General features: G+C 37.3%; 2 protein-coding genes across 2 annotated transcripts; one reads left to right on the top strand and one right to left on the bottom strand.

Annotated features, from left to right (window-relative positions):
- The first annotated feature begins 807 nt into the window (after positions 1 to 807).
- On the top strand, positions 808 to 6,526 carry LOC147547760 (uncharacterized). Its single transcript, XM_086667582.1, has 6 exons — positions 808 to 1,503; positions 1,588 to 2,680; positions 2,853 to 3,185; positions 3,293 to 4,708; positions 5,194 to 5,874; positions 6,008 to 6,526. The coding sequence occupies exons 1-6, from the start codon at positions 998 to 1,000 to the stop codon at positions 6,329 to 6,331; spliced, it is 4,353 nt and encodes a 1,450-aa protein (XP_086523708.1). The 5' UTR covers positions 808 to 997; the 3' UTR covers positions 6,332 to 6,526.
- Positions 6,527 to 8,200: 1,674 nt separating this feature from the next.
- Positions 8,201 to 14,718, bottom strand: LOC147547759 (TMV resistance protein N-like). Its single transcript, XM_086667583.1, has 7 exons — positions 13,860 to 14,718; positions 12,158 to 13,250; positions 11,719 to 12,069; positions 10,241 to 11,632; positions 9,306 to 10,129; positions 8,374 to 8,814; positions 8,201 to 8,266 (listed from the first exon to the last, which is right to left on the bottom strand). The coding sequence occupies exons 1-5, from the start codon at positions 14,540 to 14,542 to the stop codon at positions 9,380 to 9,382; spliced, it is 4,269 nt and encodes a 1,422-aa protein (XP_086523709.1). The 5' UTR covers positions 14,543 to 14,718; the 3' UTR covers positions 8,201 to 8,266; positions 8,374 to 8,814; positions 9,306 to 9,379.
- Positions 14,719 to 16,744: the final 2,026 nt, after the last annotated feature.

Here is a 16,744-nt window from a genome sequence, read left to right as displayed (position 1 = left end):
ATAGTGTTTGCAGTTATATTACAGCAAATAGTGTTTGCAAAATCCATTTAGAAAAGCACAAAACAGTTAAGGGTATGGAATCCCCATTTGCAGATCTTATACTGCAAATAAGGCTTGCATACCCTACATGAACAACTTGTAAAACTCAATATATTCCCAAAATCATTATCAAAAAAGGTTTTGAAAACTCTAGTTGCAGTTGTAGATCTGCCATTCGAAAACCACGAACAAATCTAGTAGGTTTTGAAGACAAATTATTTGCAGATCTACAAACTAGGGTTTGCAAAGCCAAAGATTAACAAAAATAGTAGATTTTAAAGACATATTTGTTAAATCTGATTCTACAAAACTTGTTTGCAACGCCATTCATAAACCCAAAAACAAAAAAAATAGGGTTTACAAACCCTATTTTCGCTAGAGACAGAAAGTTTGAAAAAAAATCTAAAGAAACTTAAATATTCAGTTAAGATATACTTACTTGTTGTTTGTGTAGTAGATTTCTGCGAAATTGAGAGGTAGAAACCCTAAATCTCGTCGAAGAAGAAGAAGATGAACGGACAGTCGGGGAAGAAAGGTAATTGTTCTCGCGCGAGGGAAATAGAAATTTGACTTTTTTATGACTTAAAATTCTTTTATATACGACAGGATACGCGCGTCATTTTTAATTTGTTAAGGGTAATCCCGAAAATTCGCTATTTCGGGATACTTTCGGGATCTTTTTGACCTCTTTAATAATTTCGAAATTTTTTATGTCTTTCCAATATTTTTTTGACCTTTATAGTAATTATCTCATTAGAAAATCCAATTGAAATTGGCGCCAATAATTTACTAGCATTTTCTAACGAAGCTTCCTTACCTTCCCAAAAGTCTTCTCTCTCACTGCAATCTCACTAATAAATTCAAACAAAATGAACTCTTCTTCTTCTCCTTCGTCTTTGATTTCTATTTTAGAGCAAAACCCTAGTTTCAATTTCCCATCATTTCTACAGAACCGACAATGCCGGAAACTTCTTCAATTTCTCGTTTTCGAAGAAAACTTCCAAAATGTTTTAAACCTTCTTCTTCTCTATTTCCGCCGAAGATCTCTCTCAGTTCTCTTCAAACTCCCATCAAGTGTGACGTTGCTATTCTCGACTCTCATTCTATTTCAGTAACACCATTTGTTTCAGATCTTTCTTCTCATCTTAAAACACTTGGAGTTTCAGTTTCATTCTCTGGAGATGAAGCTATTTTTCTTGCTTCTGTTTGTATACTGGTTCTATCCAAAGATTTTGCAGATTCAAATCTTCGGCTTCAAGAATTGAAGAAGATTCATGATTGCAAGATAGATTTGATTCCCATTTTTTTCGATGTAAGACCATCAGATGTTCGAAAAGTAGTGAAAGGTGTGTTTCAAGATGCATTTTCTAGGGTTAGAAATGAAAACCCTAATTATGAAGATTTGAAAGTTGCTTTTGAAAGAACTGCCTTGCTCTCTGGCTGGAAATTCAGTGATTTCCTTGGGTAAGTAACCCTTAATCTCTCTCTTTTTTACCAATTCAAACCCTAATTTTGAAAACCCTAATGTTCCATTATGTTTTTCAATAGGAATTCAAGGAAATTGTTGAAAGCAGTGGTGCAAAGTGTGATGAAGAAGGTGAATTCTGCATCACTACAAGTAGCTAAATATCCGGTAGGTCTAGCTGAGAAAACTGAAAAATTGGAAAGACTCCTTGACGCAGGATCAAATTCAAGCAAAACTAGGGTTTTGGGTATAGTTGGTATGGGTGGGATTGGAAAAACCACTTTAGCTAAAGAATTCTTCAACACCATTAAAACCCACTTTAAAGCAGCTTGCTTTATCGAAGATGTGAAAGGTAAGGTAGAAACTATTGGCCTTGAAAGAGTTCAAAGTCTTCTCTTAAAGGATTTGCTTCAAATTGATCATCAAATACACAGTACTAATCAAGGTAAGTATCTTCTAAAAAAGTGTCTTAATAGAGCTGAAGTAATTATAGTTTTTGATAATATTGATGATCCTGACCACTTAGATGCTCTTTGGGTACCTGAATTTGTTCATAAGAACAGCATTGTTTTGATTACGACCCGTGATATGAAATTAGTCGAATGTGTTTCGAACTCTTTGATATACAATATGGAAGGATTAGAGAGCAAGTATGCCAGAGAGCTCTTTTGCTGGCACGCATTTCTCATGCCTACGCCTTCTCTTGGGTTCGATCCTTTGGTTGAGAGGTTTGTTAGTTATTGTGATGGACTGCCACTTTCTTTGGAAACACTTGGAGGAAAGCTTTTTGGAGAAGGGATACCTGCTTGGGAAGAAACACTGAAGAATATCTCAGAGAGTTTACCTGGTGATATTGAGAGACAGATAAGAGTCAGCTATGATGCCCTTGATTTGTCGGAGAAGCAAATTTTTCTTGATATAGCTCTGTTTTTCATTGGAGAAGATATGGAAATGACTATTAGGATTTGGAATGCAATGGGATGGTTTGGATCCGTTGGTGTTCAGTCTTTGCAGCAGAAATGCCTTATTAAGGTAGATAATGGTAAGTTTCAAATGCACGATCAGTTGAGACAAATGGCCGAAAAGATAGTCGATGGAGAAAATGTGAAAAATCCTGGGCTTCGTAGTCGTCTTTGGCGCCCAAACGATGTTATGACAGTTCTCAGCCTGCAATCCGTATGTATCTTTCAAATCTCATCATTCATCATTTGCTATGGCATTATTTGTTTTGATTTTAGACCATCTTTCTTTTGAAAGGCTGCCTGCTGTTAGCATAAAATGTGAGTAATCTTATCAATTGAAGGTGTGGAGCCTTATTGCTTGTCTTGTTGTGGTGGCTTTTACCCAGGGCTCTGAAAATGTTCAAGGAATTACGTTGACGAAAAAGCAAATACAGGATGAAAGATTGGGTTCGATTATCGTCCCGAAGTCAGAGATCATAAGAGACCAATACGGGAGGTGGCCTTTGCAATCCTTTGCTCCTATGACAGAGTTGCGCTTGTTGATTCTCGAAGATGCATGTGTCGAAGGGGATTTTAGGGTTTTGTCGAAAAATATCATTTGGTTACGCTGGAGGCATTGTCCTAGTGGACCTCTTCCTATGGAGTTACCGTTCCATAATTTACGTATCTTGGACTTGTCAGGAGGAAAACTATCGAGTCTGTGGAGTGATAGTCGTCAGGTAAATTCCTAAAAAGAGCTTCATGTTTACTCTTAAATTGTGCACAAGACCTATCTATAGAACACCCGACACGACCCGTTAGTTAACTTTTGTTTGTTTTTTTGCAGATACCAGTGCAGCTTGAAGAGCTGAACCTGCGAGGTTGTGTTTCACTTCATAAATTTCCTGTATCAATCAAACTTCTAAATCGATTAGAGAAGTTGATTTTAAGTCACTGCCTAAGTCTTGTGGATATCCCTGATGGGTTCTGTGATATTTACACACTTAAGTACGTAGATCTCTCTGGCTGTACTGGTTTGCTTTCACTACCTGATCGTTTAGGAAATTGGAAGCGATTACAACACTTAGATCTTTCAAACTGTAAGAATCTGGAATTTCTGCCTTCAAGCTTCGGAGGTTTGGAAAAGTTGGAGCATCTCAATCTGAGAGGTTGTTCAAAGTTATCTAAACTACCTTCATCTTTTCACAAGCTAGAGGAAATAACGTATCTCAACCTGGAGTTGTGCTTGGCGTTGGAGAGTGAGAAAGATATTAGTGTTGGTTTGAGCAAGCTCGAGTTTCTTAACGTATCGTTATGCAAAAGGATTCTTTTGCCTAACAAGATTTCCTTTCAACATTGTATTAAAACTTTGAAGATTTCTTGTTCACAGTTCAAAGTACTTCCTAGTTATCTTGGAGAACTCGAGAACTTGGAGGAACTTTCATTATGGCAAGGGTATGAGGTAAAGACATTAGACCCATTTGTTTTTACGAAGTTAATTCGTTTGAAGGATCTCGTAATCAGTCAATTCTCGTTGCTTGAGGGCTTAGGAAGTTCTCTCGGACATTTAAGGCAACTCAAATCATTGTTCATTGCCTTCTGTGGAATACTAGATTTACCCGAGGAAATGGGATATCTGGATGGTCTAGAGCGTCTCATTATTTTTAGATGCTCGAAAGTAGCCAAGCTTCCTACGACTGCAAAAGGACTTTCAGGTCTGACATCGTTGAGTTTGACCGAGTGTTCTAGCCTCCAGTTGACAACAGGAGCTTTCCCTAACATGTCGACAATAACAAAGATTCGTCTTGGTAATTGCGTCGTCACTGATCAGCTCTTCCAGTTTATTTGTGACAAAGGTATTGCTCTTAAAGAACTAGAGTTGTTGAGTATGAGACTTCCTTCTCTGAAAGGCATCGGATCTGGACCCTTCAATATTGCTTCGTTTTCTATATCTTCATGTTCGAATATCAGTTCTTTTGAAATTCCGAGAGGGTTATCGTCACTTAAAATTGAAGATTGCTCAGGTCTTAAGAAGGTTATTGCGCCTGTTCATAATACTACTCTCCAGACTTTGCATCTTGGAAATTGCAAGAACCTTCTTACTATTGACTCTATTGAAAATTTGAAGTATCTGAAAAGCTTGAACTTGAATGGATGTTTCGACCTACGAACAATTGCTGGTCTCGAGAAATTGAATAAGTTGTCTGAGCTCCATTTGTTTTTGTCTGATTGGTACCTTTCCCATGACACTGAGTGGTTAAAGGTCGGTAATCTCTTCCAAATTCTTTAAATATAGTGGATCACCTGTTGACACCATTTACTTAACACCACATCGACTCCACGCAGGTGGGAGTCTGGCTGGGCCAGGAACCACTGGCTGCTTAAGCCTGTGGGTTGGCCGGGGCCAATCTTCCGGACACTAGGGTGAGCTTTATCACCCGTGTCCAACTCTTGTATTCCAGCATGCTGGCCTCAAACTGCCCAGTCGGGGCCCTCAACCCGTGGCCCGCGACAGATCCAGGTTAACGAATTGAACTGCGTATTCACGGGCTAAAATCCCAGATCCGGGATAACAAATTGGGCTGCGTATTCACTGGCTAAAATCCCATCCATACTTGCGCCAGTGGTGACCATGTAGAACATTTTGTTTATATACTCATTTGTTTTGGATTAGTGAGTTCATTCATGTATGTTTCTGTTCTTTAATAAACACTGTTGATTACCGAAGTTCATTTTTTGTTGTTGCAGAAAGCATTAAACACGGCAAAAATTCCCCATACAGTACATCTATCAGCGAAAGTGGAACTAGAAAAGTGTGATCTCGATCTTGTATCATGTTTTCAAAAGATTACTCAACAATCACAAGATAAGTTTAAGTTCAAGTTACCTTACAACTCCAGAAAATTATATTGTGGTATTGTAATATGCTTTATCGCGCGTCATTCCCTTTTTAAGAATATGGTATCAAGACCCAATGAGAGGAAAGACATTTCCTATCAGTCCGTGAACCTGCACCTTGTTAATGGAGCTAATGACACTGAAATATGTCAATACAAGATTCCTGACCCGAGTAGTTTCTTTCATGTTAGTATTTTCACGGATGAGTTTCTAGTTTCAGAAATATTTGCAGATGGATCAGAATTGGTGATTCCTTCATCAAATGAACAGGTGTACGGAGCATGGATATTTTTGGTTCCCGCATATCAGAAGCACTTAGCTGGGGAAGTTGTCTGCAAGTTGATCGACAATCTTAAAGAGCATAAGTCAGCCATTGGGGGTTATGTTCCAAGACGTGAATTGGACCTGAAAAAGTTGGAAGATGAATTTGGCAATGTTATGACGGATATGTACTTCAATGGAATTCATGCTCTTGGGCTTGCAAACTACTGCATGATCCGAACTTACTCATTCAATGAAGTTCCAATTTATGTAAGTCCAGTTTCAATTTTTTTTCCGGTTTGGTGAATGCAGAGTTCTTGCATTAACTTTTAAACTTATATGTGTTTTTCTAATTAATCTTCTTAACATTGGAAACTAAGTTGTATCAACCTATACACTGTAGATTGAGCTAATTGACTGCTTACTATGGAGAAAACGTCAGCAAATTCTTTTCGAAGTCGTTGATACACTGGGATATTTGGATTTAGAATTGGGAAATGACTGCAGAAATTTAGTAGAAAATCCAGTTATCAATGGTTATGAGGCCTGTGTTCATATCGGGAACTCGAAAATATCAACAAATAGGACTTCCAGGAAACGTATTTATCCTCCTAATGGATGTCCCAAGAACTATCTTTCCTTAGATCGGATAACTTTATCTCACAAAGTGGGAATCAAGTTAAAGCAAGTTCCTGTAATTTGGCTCGAAGAAAGTAGATATGTATAAGAAATCTGGGAGATTTTTCTTTTCATGGAGTTTCTCTTTAACTTCAGAAACTTCAAAACATGTGACTCATCTTTGGTGTGTACTAGCTAGCTCATTTCCTTTTCTATTTAGTATTTACGATTGTCATTTTTTTACTATATTCCTTGAAATGTACTGAGATTCATATAGTAGATTTCATTTTAAGATCTCATTCAATTATGGATCTGAAGATGAAGAAGGGAAATCCCTCCTTAACCTGTAAGAGAAGTTTCATAGGCGCGCACTATTTATGCTAAAAGCACCCCAGGTATTCTTGACCCTAGTCAAATAGGATTGATTTCAAATCTTAATTACGCTAAAAACACCCCAGATGCTCTTTCCAAATGTACTGAGAGTGGGACATTCAAATGACGTAATTAGTATATAATTAACATATGATAAGTAATTCGGACCTTAAACCTTACAAAAATATTAATTAATCACATATTATAGTTAGGTATCGGGTAGGGTCTGTCTCGGATATATCCAAATAGTACTGAAATCTTGTAGGTTCCAATCGGGGTAATCTCCGTCGAATATAAAATCATTATCGAGTATGAAATTGAAGATCTAGAACCGACACAAACAGTTCTGGTTCTGATTCGGTTCCGGGTGAATGGGGTAACCCGTTACCACCCCTTGTACATCACATCTGGACATCGTGTCCAAATATTAATTCCTGTCATGAAGTAAGATGTAAGGGAAGTTTTATAAACGCCCACAAATTGAACTAAAAGCACCCTAAGTAATCTTGACCCTTGGATAGATTTCAAATTCTTGTGTAGTATTAGAAGAACTCTTTCTTTCCCGCTCAAGTCTCCTAATCTTACTACGTATTACAAAAGAAACATAAATTACAATAGAAACTTTCTAAGATGTAAGGGAAGTTCTAAAAACGCCCACAAATTGAACTAAAAGCACCCAAAGTAATCTATCAATCTACTGAGCAGCTATGGTTGAAGAAGTGAAAGAAGTAGTAAGACTTCGTTGTTTGGGGCAGAAAGATCCACGTCAACTTTAAAGAAGAACATTCCATTATTGATAGACGAGGCAGAGTTATAGAAACATATTACCCTCCTAATACACCATCACCCGTTGTCGCCAAAATCAATCTCGATCCGTTCCAATTCAGACACCATCTTCACACAATTATTTCTCAAACATTTATAACTAATATGGGTATCCATCCTCGTCAATTTAAGCATTACTCTTTGATTGAACGCATTGTCAGAAGTGCTTATCGAACTGCTAACGAAGAACATATGAAAGGTTTAAATCAGATTGAGTTTTACGTCGATATCGATCTAGTCGAGTTAGTGCGCACAAAAACATCATCCATTCAACAACAAGCACCAGCAGCTATTCATCATCAAGAAGATCGACAACAAGTGGAAGAACAAGCAGCTATTCAAGAATCAATGGGGGTGGTTCAGAAAATGGTACCTACTTCAAGAGATATAATTGATGCACTAAAAAAGGTTAAGTTCGAAGAAGAAAAAGAAACGAATTGTATGGTTTGTTTGGAGGAATTAGAAAGAGATTCTGAAGTCATTTACTTGCCCTGTTCTCACGTCTACCATGGAAACTGCATTGTTTCATGGTTGGAGGAGAGCCACTTCTGCCCAATCTGTCGATTCCAGATGCCTACTTCAAAATCTGATTGATGTTCTTTTTTGTTGATTCTTTCTGATTGACGGACGTATATTTGAATATATAAAGTTTTTATCTTACTTTTATGAATATGTGTTAGTTATTTAGTTTATCTCGACTCGCAGAATTCGTTTATTTGTGTTTTCTTCAAATGTGTTAGTTTATCTCGACTTGCAGAATACGTTTATACAGTATGCGTTTTCTTCAAATGTGTTAGTTTATTATCAGATTTCAAATCTTTGTACAAAACCAGGGAAAAGAATTGATCTATAATGTTAGAAAATTAGGTCAATAACATATAATAATGTATTCATTGTGATCGAAAACCAGAGAAAAAGAATGATCCATAATGTTCAGGGAGTCAGATTAACAACATAAAATAATGTATTCATCGTGACAAAATACTGAAGCATACTCGTGTTTTAGAAAATATTAACACCAACTCCATCTTCATCGGCAAAGAACTGCATGTGACTAGCCATGCCCTCTCTCAACTGAGCCTCCTCGAGCATTCTCGTCATGTTCTCAACATTTTGGAACCGCTCTAAAACAATTTTTACGAATCCAAATGGGTTTGCTAGAATGGCTCGTTCTTCTTCCGATGCTTCAATATTGATAAACTCATGATTTATAGTGTTCGAGCTTTCGTAACTCTCTCCAACTGTTACCTGAACAAGAGTGTTGTGACAGAAAAGGGTAGCGTCACTCACTGCATTCTTACTGCCAATTTCCAACTGAAGATGGGAGAGGGATCTCTCATTGTATGGAAGATTAAACAAATCTTCTTTGCAGATTTGAGGTGTTAGTTGGTGACTCTGCATAAGTCACAAAATCGAACAATTAGTGTCTATGAAACAAAATCTAGATCACAGATGACAAAAATGAGATAAAAATGTAGCATTTATGTTAGGATAATCCGACATTGTTAGTGGAAAGGGCAGGTTGGTCAGTTCGTGAGTGGGGGAAAAAGTCTCACGACCTCACCTCTTGAGCTAGCTTTTGGGGTAAGAGAGGCTCAACACTAGTATCAAAGCCCAAGAAACAACAAGTCTCAGCTCAATAGCCTACTGGTTCAAAGAAATGTGTTAGAGGGGGATTGTTGGGATAGTCCCACATTGTGTTTGTGGAAGGGAAAAACCAACTTCTTTAACTAGCGTTTCGGGTGAGAAAGTCCCAAGTCAACTCGAGAAATTAATTTTTCTTTGGTCCTTCAGCAAGCTAATCGAGGTCTAGTCGAGTTCGATATGTAAATGATGCATAATAAATTAATAACTACAGCAGCAGAAGTGTGCACGCGAAAATGTACCTTAATAGCAACTGAAATTAAAAAGTTGACCCGTTTTATCCTGCAATTCGCAATGTCTAAAGCTTGGAAGCTTTTCATATCTTCATGGACCGACTGCTTACTTTTGGGTCTGGAAGTTCATTCGATCTGTTCTCTTCTTCTTGCTTTTTTTTGGTAAGTAAAATTTTCTTCTCATGTTCACTGGCATTACGGTAAACGTCATGGTTCCTCAACTGCGCGTTTCTTTTCCGTTCTAAAAGCAAATCAAAAGTATATTTCTCAGTATCCGCTGCAACTCTCAAAGCTGCTTCCTTTTCTTTCCGTAGATCTTCAAAAAACTCATTTTGAATGGTTTCTATATTTGACTCTTCATCCATTGTCAACATACGTATCCATCCTGATTTAAGGTTGACGAACAAACCGCCTGTAATGCCGATAGCTCCGTTAGCTTTTAGTCTCTTCAATAGCCAAGAATCGCCGGTGAAAATGCTAAAATGTATGGTTTCACCAGAACTGGCAGATGGGTATTCATGGATAGTTGTTTCAATGGTAGTTGACAAGTTAATAGTTATATTCCCTCTCGGTAACAGAGGATCATCAGTTGTGTCTAGATTACTTTCCTTTGCCATTTCATTAAGGTGTCTCATAGTCTCTGCATAATCTTCAAATGTGTTGATCGAACTGAAAGCAATCATTATCCATGAACAAGGCTCAATGGTTTCTGGGAACTGGTACATGAGAAGATAGTCGGAGTGATGTTCCATCTTATGGAATTTTCTGAAAATTTCATCGGCATTGGGTACAGTCTTCGTCGCAAAATGCATAGCAGGTGCATATATGTTTTTCTGCAAAGAACGAAAATACTATTAATCAAATACTAAAAAATAATTCATCGCTTAATAGCAAGATATTGAATACTAAAATGCAACACGACAGGGGAGAAAGTAAACGGCTACCTGCAATTCCTGCAACCATTCATCTCCATGATATGTAAATCCCCAGTAAGTGATAAATATATGCATTTCGGTCAATGTTTTGACATTCTCTAACCCTTCTATATAATGCAAGTTCTGACAACCCACAGTATCAAGTTTCTCTAGATGTTTGAGCATAGGAATAGACTTTATCACTGATAACTCTCGACAATGCCTTAAAGTGAGCTCTCTCAACCACATCTCGGTTCTTCTAGGAACGATAACAAACTTCAGACTATCGCAACTCATTATCTCTAACTTCCTGAGCTTTGGAGAGATTTCAAATTCAATCAAATTTTCGCAGGAATCTATAGAGAGGAAATTGAGTTTGGGTAGTGTCTCTTCTGAAACATTTATGCAGTAATTCGACAATTTCTTGAGTTTTAAATCCTCTAGGCAGTTTAAGGACTTGAATGCTAGTGATAAGCACTCATCCGATATCTCACACTCATCAATGACAAGCCTCTTAAGCTGTGCGAGATTTCGAAGTGAATCATGAGTCATGGAAAGTTTAGAATTGTTTACTAGTTCAAGTTCTTGTAGTTTCGTAAGGTTACTGAAGCTAGTAGGCAATGTCTCAAGGTTCGTGCACATCGATAAGCATAAGGTAGTTAAGTTGCAGAGTTCTCCAATCTCATCCGGTAACTTTACCAACCCACAAGAAGAGATTTTCAAGGTTTTTAGTGTCGGAAGTCTCATATTGGGATAAACCAAGTATCTGAGATTGAGACAACCATCAAGAACAAGTTCAGTTAAAACTGGATGATTCTCCAATGAAGGTAGCTCCACTAGATTCGAACCCTGTATACTTAGCACCTGCAACGATGAAAGTTGCCCATAACTAACTGGAAGCTTAGTGAAACCTTTGATTGAAAGCCTAAGAGTTTCCAGATTATGCATTTTAGAAATCCCATATAGAAGATTTATGGCTTCTATAGTTTTCGGGTGATCTTCGCTTTGTATATTGAAGCATGGACAACCAGAAAGGTCTAAAGATACGAGTTCTGTCAAAGACCCAATTGAGAGAGGAAGTGTCTTTAGTTCCCAGCATTCACTGAAATCGAGGAATGTCAGGGAAGCCATTGCACCAAAGGAATCAGGAAGCTCCTGTAATTTCCAACATCCTGAACAATTCAAATATTCCAGCTTTTTTAATTCGCCGATGTGCTGGGGAAGGTATTCCAAGTTTCTGCAATTAGATAAATCAAGACAACGAAGCGATTGAACAAAGCAAAGCTCGTTGGGAAGAACGACAAGAGATGTACAACCCTTAAGATCAATTACTTCTAGATGTAATAGCATTACGATTGATTCTGGCAGTGATTTCAGATTACTACAGTCTTGAAGATATAGGTGTTGTAATTGCAAAGGCGCCTGAAACAGAGAAAAGGAAATCCGTCAAAAGATGAATCAAACAAGTCGATCCGAAATTAACAAGTCTTGATGAAATAGTGAAATACCCCATAAACTGTAGTCCACAAATCTGACATTTTTCCTCCACTCAAATCAAGAACTCGCAAATTTGTCGTGGGTAGTTCTAGAGGAAGAAAATTATACGGGTAGAATCGCCATCGGAGCCAAAGAATTCCTATTGGCAAGTAGATGAAACCATTTGTAATACATTGACCTTCAAGAATAAGCAACTTCAAGTTACTCATCTTTGCAAAGTGCTCAGTTGGCCATGCACCAAGATCGACACCATCTTTTTCCCGACATATTATTTGAGATCTCGGAACAATACTTGAATCAAGAACAGCAGATGGTTGGGGTTCTCTTACCACCAAACTCAAGTACTCAACATTTGTGAAATCCTGCATTAACAGATAAATTAAGCATACAAAAGTTTCTGAGGCGATATTAATGTATTATGAAGGATGAATGACAAGAACGAAAACTCACAAATCTTCGCTCCAGAGCTCTCTGAACATCGCTAGGCCGCCATAAACGCTTTACTTGTGTCGGGTCTTTAATAGCTTCGTCGTGGAGTTGGAAAATATATTGCTTCATTTGTGGATGAATATATAAGTCTTTGAGAACTACGCTTACAACTTTTTTCACTAAGAGCTCATGAAGGATGGCAAGTCCTGATAGGCCACATGCACACCAGAAGTCGACAGCGATATCAACACTTTCACCTTCAAGGAAACAGGCAACATCAAAAACTGCATCTTTCTGATCTTGGGTAAGGGTCTCAAAGTAATACTGAAATCTCCTTTTTATTTCTTCTGGTAATATTTCGGAAACCTTCACTAAGTTGTTCTTCCAATAAAATTTATTGGTGATACCAGATAGTGATCTCCCAATGATTTCGAGCGATAGAGGTAAGCCATCACAAAGGTCTAGATATCGATCAATGAAAACTTCAAGATCCGGGTATGTAGATTCTGACTTATTCATTGCATGCTTAAGAAAAAGTTCCTCGCTTTCATGCCTTTCTAATTTTTCGACATAATAATACGTAGCATTGGGTAATTCGCTATATACCGAATCTTCTGAAAGTGTAATCAAAATAACACTTTCAGGACTTACAACCTCTTCCACGAGTAGAGCTTTAAGTTGACTAATATCATCAACACCATCTAGTACTAAAAGAAACTTTGCACCCCGAAGATGCTTTTTCAGAAGTTTGATTCCATGGCTAACATTACGAACATCGACATCAAGCAAAGCAAGTTCTTTAAGAAGCAATTGCTGTAAGTTTGGGAGTCCAATACTTCGTGTTTTCGTTTTAATATCATCAATGAAAAATGAGAAATTAAAAGATTTCCGATTCATATTGTAATATCGCTTTGCTACTGTTGTTTTTCCAATCCCAGTCATCCCAAAAACCCCAACAATACAAGGGGTATCGGCAGATTTATAAAGATTTACCACGCTAGTTAATTCATGAACCCGTTCATCTACTGCCACTGGAAACTTCGCAACTTCCAAATCGACATTCTTTACTCTCCCAACGACATATTTCACGATTGTTTTGAAAAGCTCTTCTTTCCTAGTTCATTACATTGAAACAGAGGATTCAGCATTTGTATATTGAAGCGCATTCGACAAATAGACTAAGCAGTTACAGGTGGGGATAGGTTCCGCATCTGGCAGGGGTTGATCCTCGACCCGAGCCGAGTAACTTGGCCGAGTTTTGGCTAAGTTTTCTCTAACAACTAATCGAATTCAAAGTTTCATTAATAACAACTAACTCAGGGGGCCTGGCTTGGAATTGTCCCGGGCTACCTCCAAAATGATCAGATCCCCGAGTTACTCAGATGATTCGGCAGGCAAACAAAGTATGAATCTGACTCATCTGAATAAAATAGACCCAAAATCAACCCAAATGAGTCAATCAGAGTCACATAAAAAAGACAATGAAATCTGACTCGAGCCAATTCAGACTGTGAGCCAGATGTCTGATCTGACTTGGGGAATCAACAAAGACTGCCTAAGGTAATGGTTTTTTTACATAGCAAGTGGATTTTTTACCAGCAAAATTATCACCCAAATCAATGAAAAACAAGATCAAAACTTCGATAACAAAGAGTTTGACATGCGAAATTTTGTCGAAAAAAAACTGCAGAAGATCAAGTAAGAAGGTAAAAAAGAAACTAACCCTTTATAATTACTCAAACTCAGACCCCAAAACCCTCCAACTTCCTTCAATGTCATCTCCCATTTCTTAATCAACTCTGGACTGAATTCCTTCCCTTTCTTGTACATTCTAAAAGCTTTCTTGAAACTCCCACTTTTCACATTCATCAAGTCTTCTGATTCAACCCCATAAAACACAGGCAACAAAATCACTTTACTCTCTTCTTCTTCTATATCAACTCTATTTTCCTGCACTTTTATCTTATCAACCATTACCCTCAGTTCCTCTAAACACCATGGCGACTCTGCAAATTCTTCGGTTAATAAAACCAACAGAACTGTCGAAGATTTGATTGCTTCAACAATAATGGCACTGAGATTTTCACCTTTATAAATTCCTTCAACATCCAAGAAACTCTTAATACCAAGACTTTTTAAATCTTCATGAATTTTAATAGCATGAACTTTTCCATCAGATCCTCTGTGACTAATGAAAACATCATATAGTACAACTCTTCCATGGATTTCTCCACCTACTAACAAATCACTACTACTTCTCTCCAAGTTTCCAATTGTATTGGAATTCCCATTAAAACTTGTTTCCAAGCTTGTAACTGAACTAATAGATTCTGAAACATTTGAATTCTGGCGAACCCGAATCCAGTTTTTCATCCTGGATACCATGGAAGAAGATGAAGATGCCATTTCTTCAAACTACCCAGATTCCACAAATACTCAAAGTAGAAGATTATTTACTGAAAGAACAATTTATAAACTAGGGTATCATCTAAAAATTACAGTGGATTTTTCAGAAATGGGGATTTGGAACCAGAAGTTTTGAAATCAAGCCAAGTGTGAAATCAATAATAGAATTAGTCAACATAATATTAGTCTTTGTTATGATTAGTTAAAGGTGAAATTTGGATAAGATTGGGGAATCAAATTGAAATTTAAAAATTTGCAATTTGGAGTGAAGATTCCTTGAACATTCATCCTTCCTCAAAAGTCTTCTCTCTGTTTTTTCTGACTCCAATCTCATAGATAGAGAATAGGATACAACTAGTGGCAACAACTAGTGGAAGGGGAAAGTCGGTAGATTTGAAAAAGGGAAATGCTAAGTGTGCAAAGAATCTGTGACAGATTCTTGACACACGGATAAAAGAACGGTCCAGATCAAAGCCAAACGTTGGAAAACTTTTGTCGTGAAAAATGTTTGGAAAAGTATAAAACATTGCTAGTTAGCCCGACAAAAAACAATGCCAATGTCCAATAGAATAAATTGTGCATACAGTGTTAGTGTGGTGTTAGGGTTACATTATCATACTAATTGCTTTGTTTGAAATATTTGTTTGGCCAAATAGGGTTTTCACTTATACTAAACACAAGTTTGTCATTTTTTATGTTTGCATTTTCACTCAAGCTACCCCCCTTAACAAAAAAAAAAAAACTTAAACTAATACCCAAGTTGTCATTTTTTTACGTTTGCATTTTCACTTTGACTAACAGCTAAGTTGTCATTTTTTATGTTTGCATTTTCACTTAGACTAACACACAAGTTGGTATTTTTTATGTCCTCTCAAAAAGACCAAAGAATTTCTTATGTGACTCTCTCTTTTTTTTTTCTCTTCTCTCTCTTATTTCCTTGTATTTGTTGGTAGTTAGTCGACAAATTAGTTTTCAGTTACCATGTTTTAGATGATGAAAAAAGAAAAGATAATGGAACAAGATATTTCTTTAGTGGAAGAGTAAAAAAACAAGTAAAAAATATCAAATGTTAAAGGCCACGGTTTTTGGGAATAAAAAATAATCCCTGGAGAATAAATTCTCTAGGAAATCCATGTTTTTTTGTATATTCTCGGGAAAATATTTTATTTTAGTCAAAAAACTCACCTGATCAAATATTGTCCCTAGTCTTCATCTTCCTTATCGCCTTCACCACAACAACTTTCCACCACCACCATTGTCATCTCTTCTCTTTCCTCTCTTATCCTCTCTAATTCACTTTTATCTTCTCACTCACTCACTCTCTCTCTCTCTCTCTCTCTCTCTCTCTCTCTCTCTATTTCTCTCTCTGTTTCTTTCTTTCTTTCTCTCGCTCTCACTAACTATCTCTCTATCGTTCTCACTCTAGATCTCTCCCTCTCTTTCATTGTAGATTACTCGCATTACTTCTCTTGTTGTAGTCATATCTCTCTCTGACGCAGCGAAAAACTAATAAAAGAGTCTTAGATCTTCGTCTAAAGACTATAGAACCGAAATTGATAACAAGAATACTAAAATACTGAATTTTATTGATTGAATGAATGACCGAAACAACTTCTAAGCCCTCTTTATATAGACCTAGGGTTTCCTAATCTTGGTCAAACTCCAATAGCAACTCCTAATAAAATAAAATACTAGAATAGTAGTAATCCTAAACTGATAACAATTCCAAAAATAGAAAAAAACCAGTAAAAGTTCGTTTTGAGGCACTAAACGATGGAATTTGCCCCTCAAAGTGGGCCTGTTGTGGCGAAGCTACAACGAATGACCGGAACCTATTTCGCACCATCTCAAATTTTCGTCCAATTCCGACACCCGTAGCTTCGGTTTTGGCCGTTTTAGTCTGTCACCTTTAAATTTAGCCGCTTCTATTTCATCCATGTATTTCTCGGCCAATTCCTCTACATCAGTCTCCTCCACTTGAAAAGAACTCGACCTCGAGTTATGGTTAGGATAAAGTGGTACATCTGGGTAGAAGGTATAGATATCGGCAACATTAAAGGTATTTGAAATTCCCATGTCTTCAGGAAGATCCACCACATAAGCATTGTCGTTGATTTTCTTCAGAATCTTGAATGGACCATACTTCTTAGGTTTCAACTTATTATACGTGCCTGCGGGAACACGTTCTTTTCGTAGGAAGAT

The sequence above is a fragment of the Eschscholzia californica genome, unplaced genomic scaffold, assembly GCF_041429995.1.
Source record: "Eschscholzia californica isolate CP2 unplaced genomic scaffold, dmEscCali1.0.p SCAF_3, whole genome shotgun sequence".
NCBI lineage: Eukaryota > Viridiplantae > Streptophyta > Magnoliopsida > Ranunculales > Papaveraceae > Eschscholzia > Eschscholzia californica.
Note: the sequence above shows the minus strand (reverse complement) of the source record. Positions and strands in the feature narration are given on the sequence as shown.

Coding starts and splice junctions, on each gene's coding strand:
- LOC147547759 (XM_086667583.1), bottom strand. CDS start 14,542: ATGGCATCTTCATCTTCTTCCATGGTATCCAGGATGAAAAACTGGATT. Junction 13,251..13,859: donor AGTTTGAGTAATTATAAAGG/GTTAGTTTCTTT, acceptor GTAATGAACTAG/GAAAGAAGAGCTTTTCAAAA. Junction 11,633..11,718: donor TGTGGACTACAGTTTATGGG/GTATTTCACTAT, acceptor TCTCTGTTTCAG/GCGCCTTTGCAATTACAACA.
- LOC147547760 (XM_086667582.1), top strand. CDS start 998: ATGCCGGAAACTTCTTCAATTTCTCGTTTTCGAAGAAAACTTCCAAAA. Junction 1,504..1,587: donor AAATTCAGTGATTTCCTTGG/GTAAGTAACCCT, acceptor GTTTTTCAATAG/GAATTCAAGGAAATTGTTGA. Junction 5,875..6,007: donor TCAATGAAGTTCCAATTTAT/GTAAGTCCAGTT, acceptor TATACACTGTAG/ATTGAGCTAATTGACTGCTT.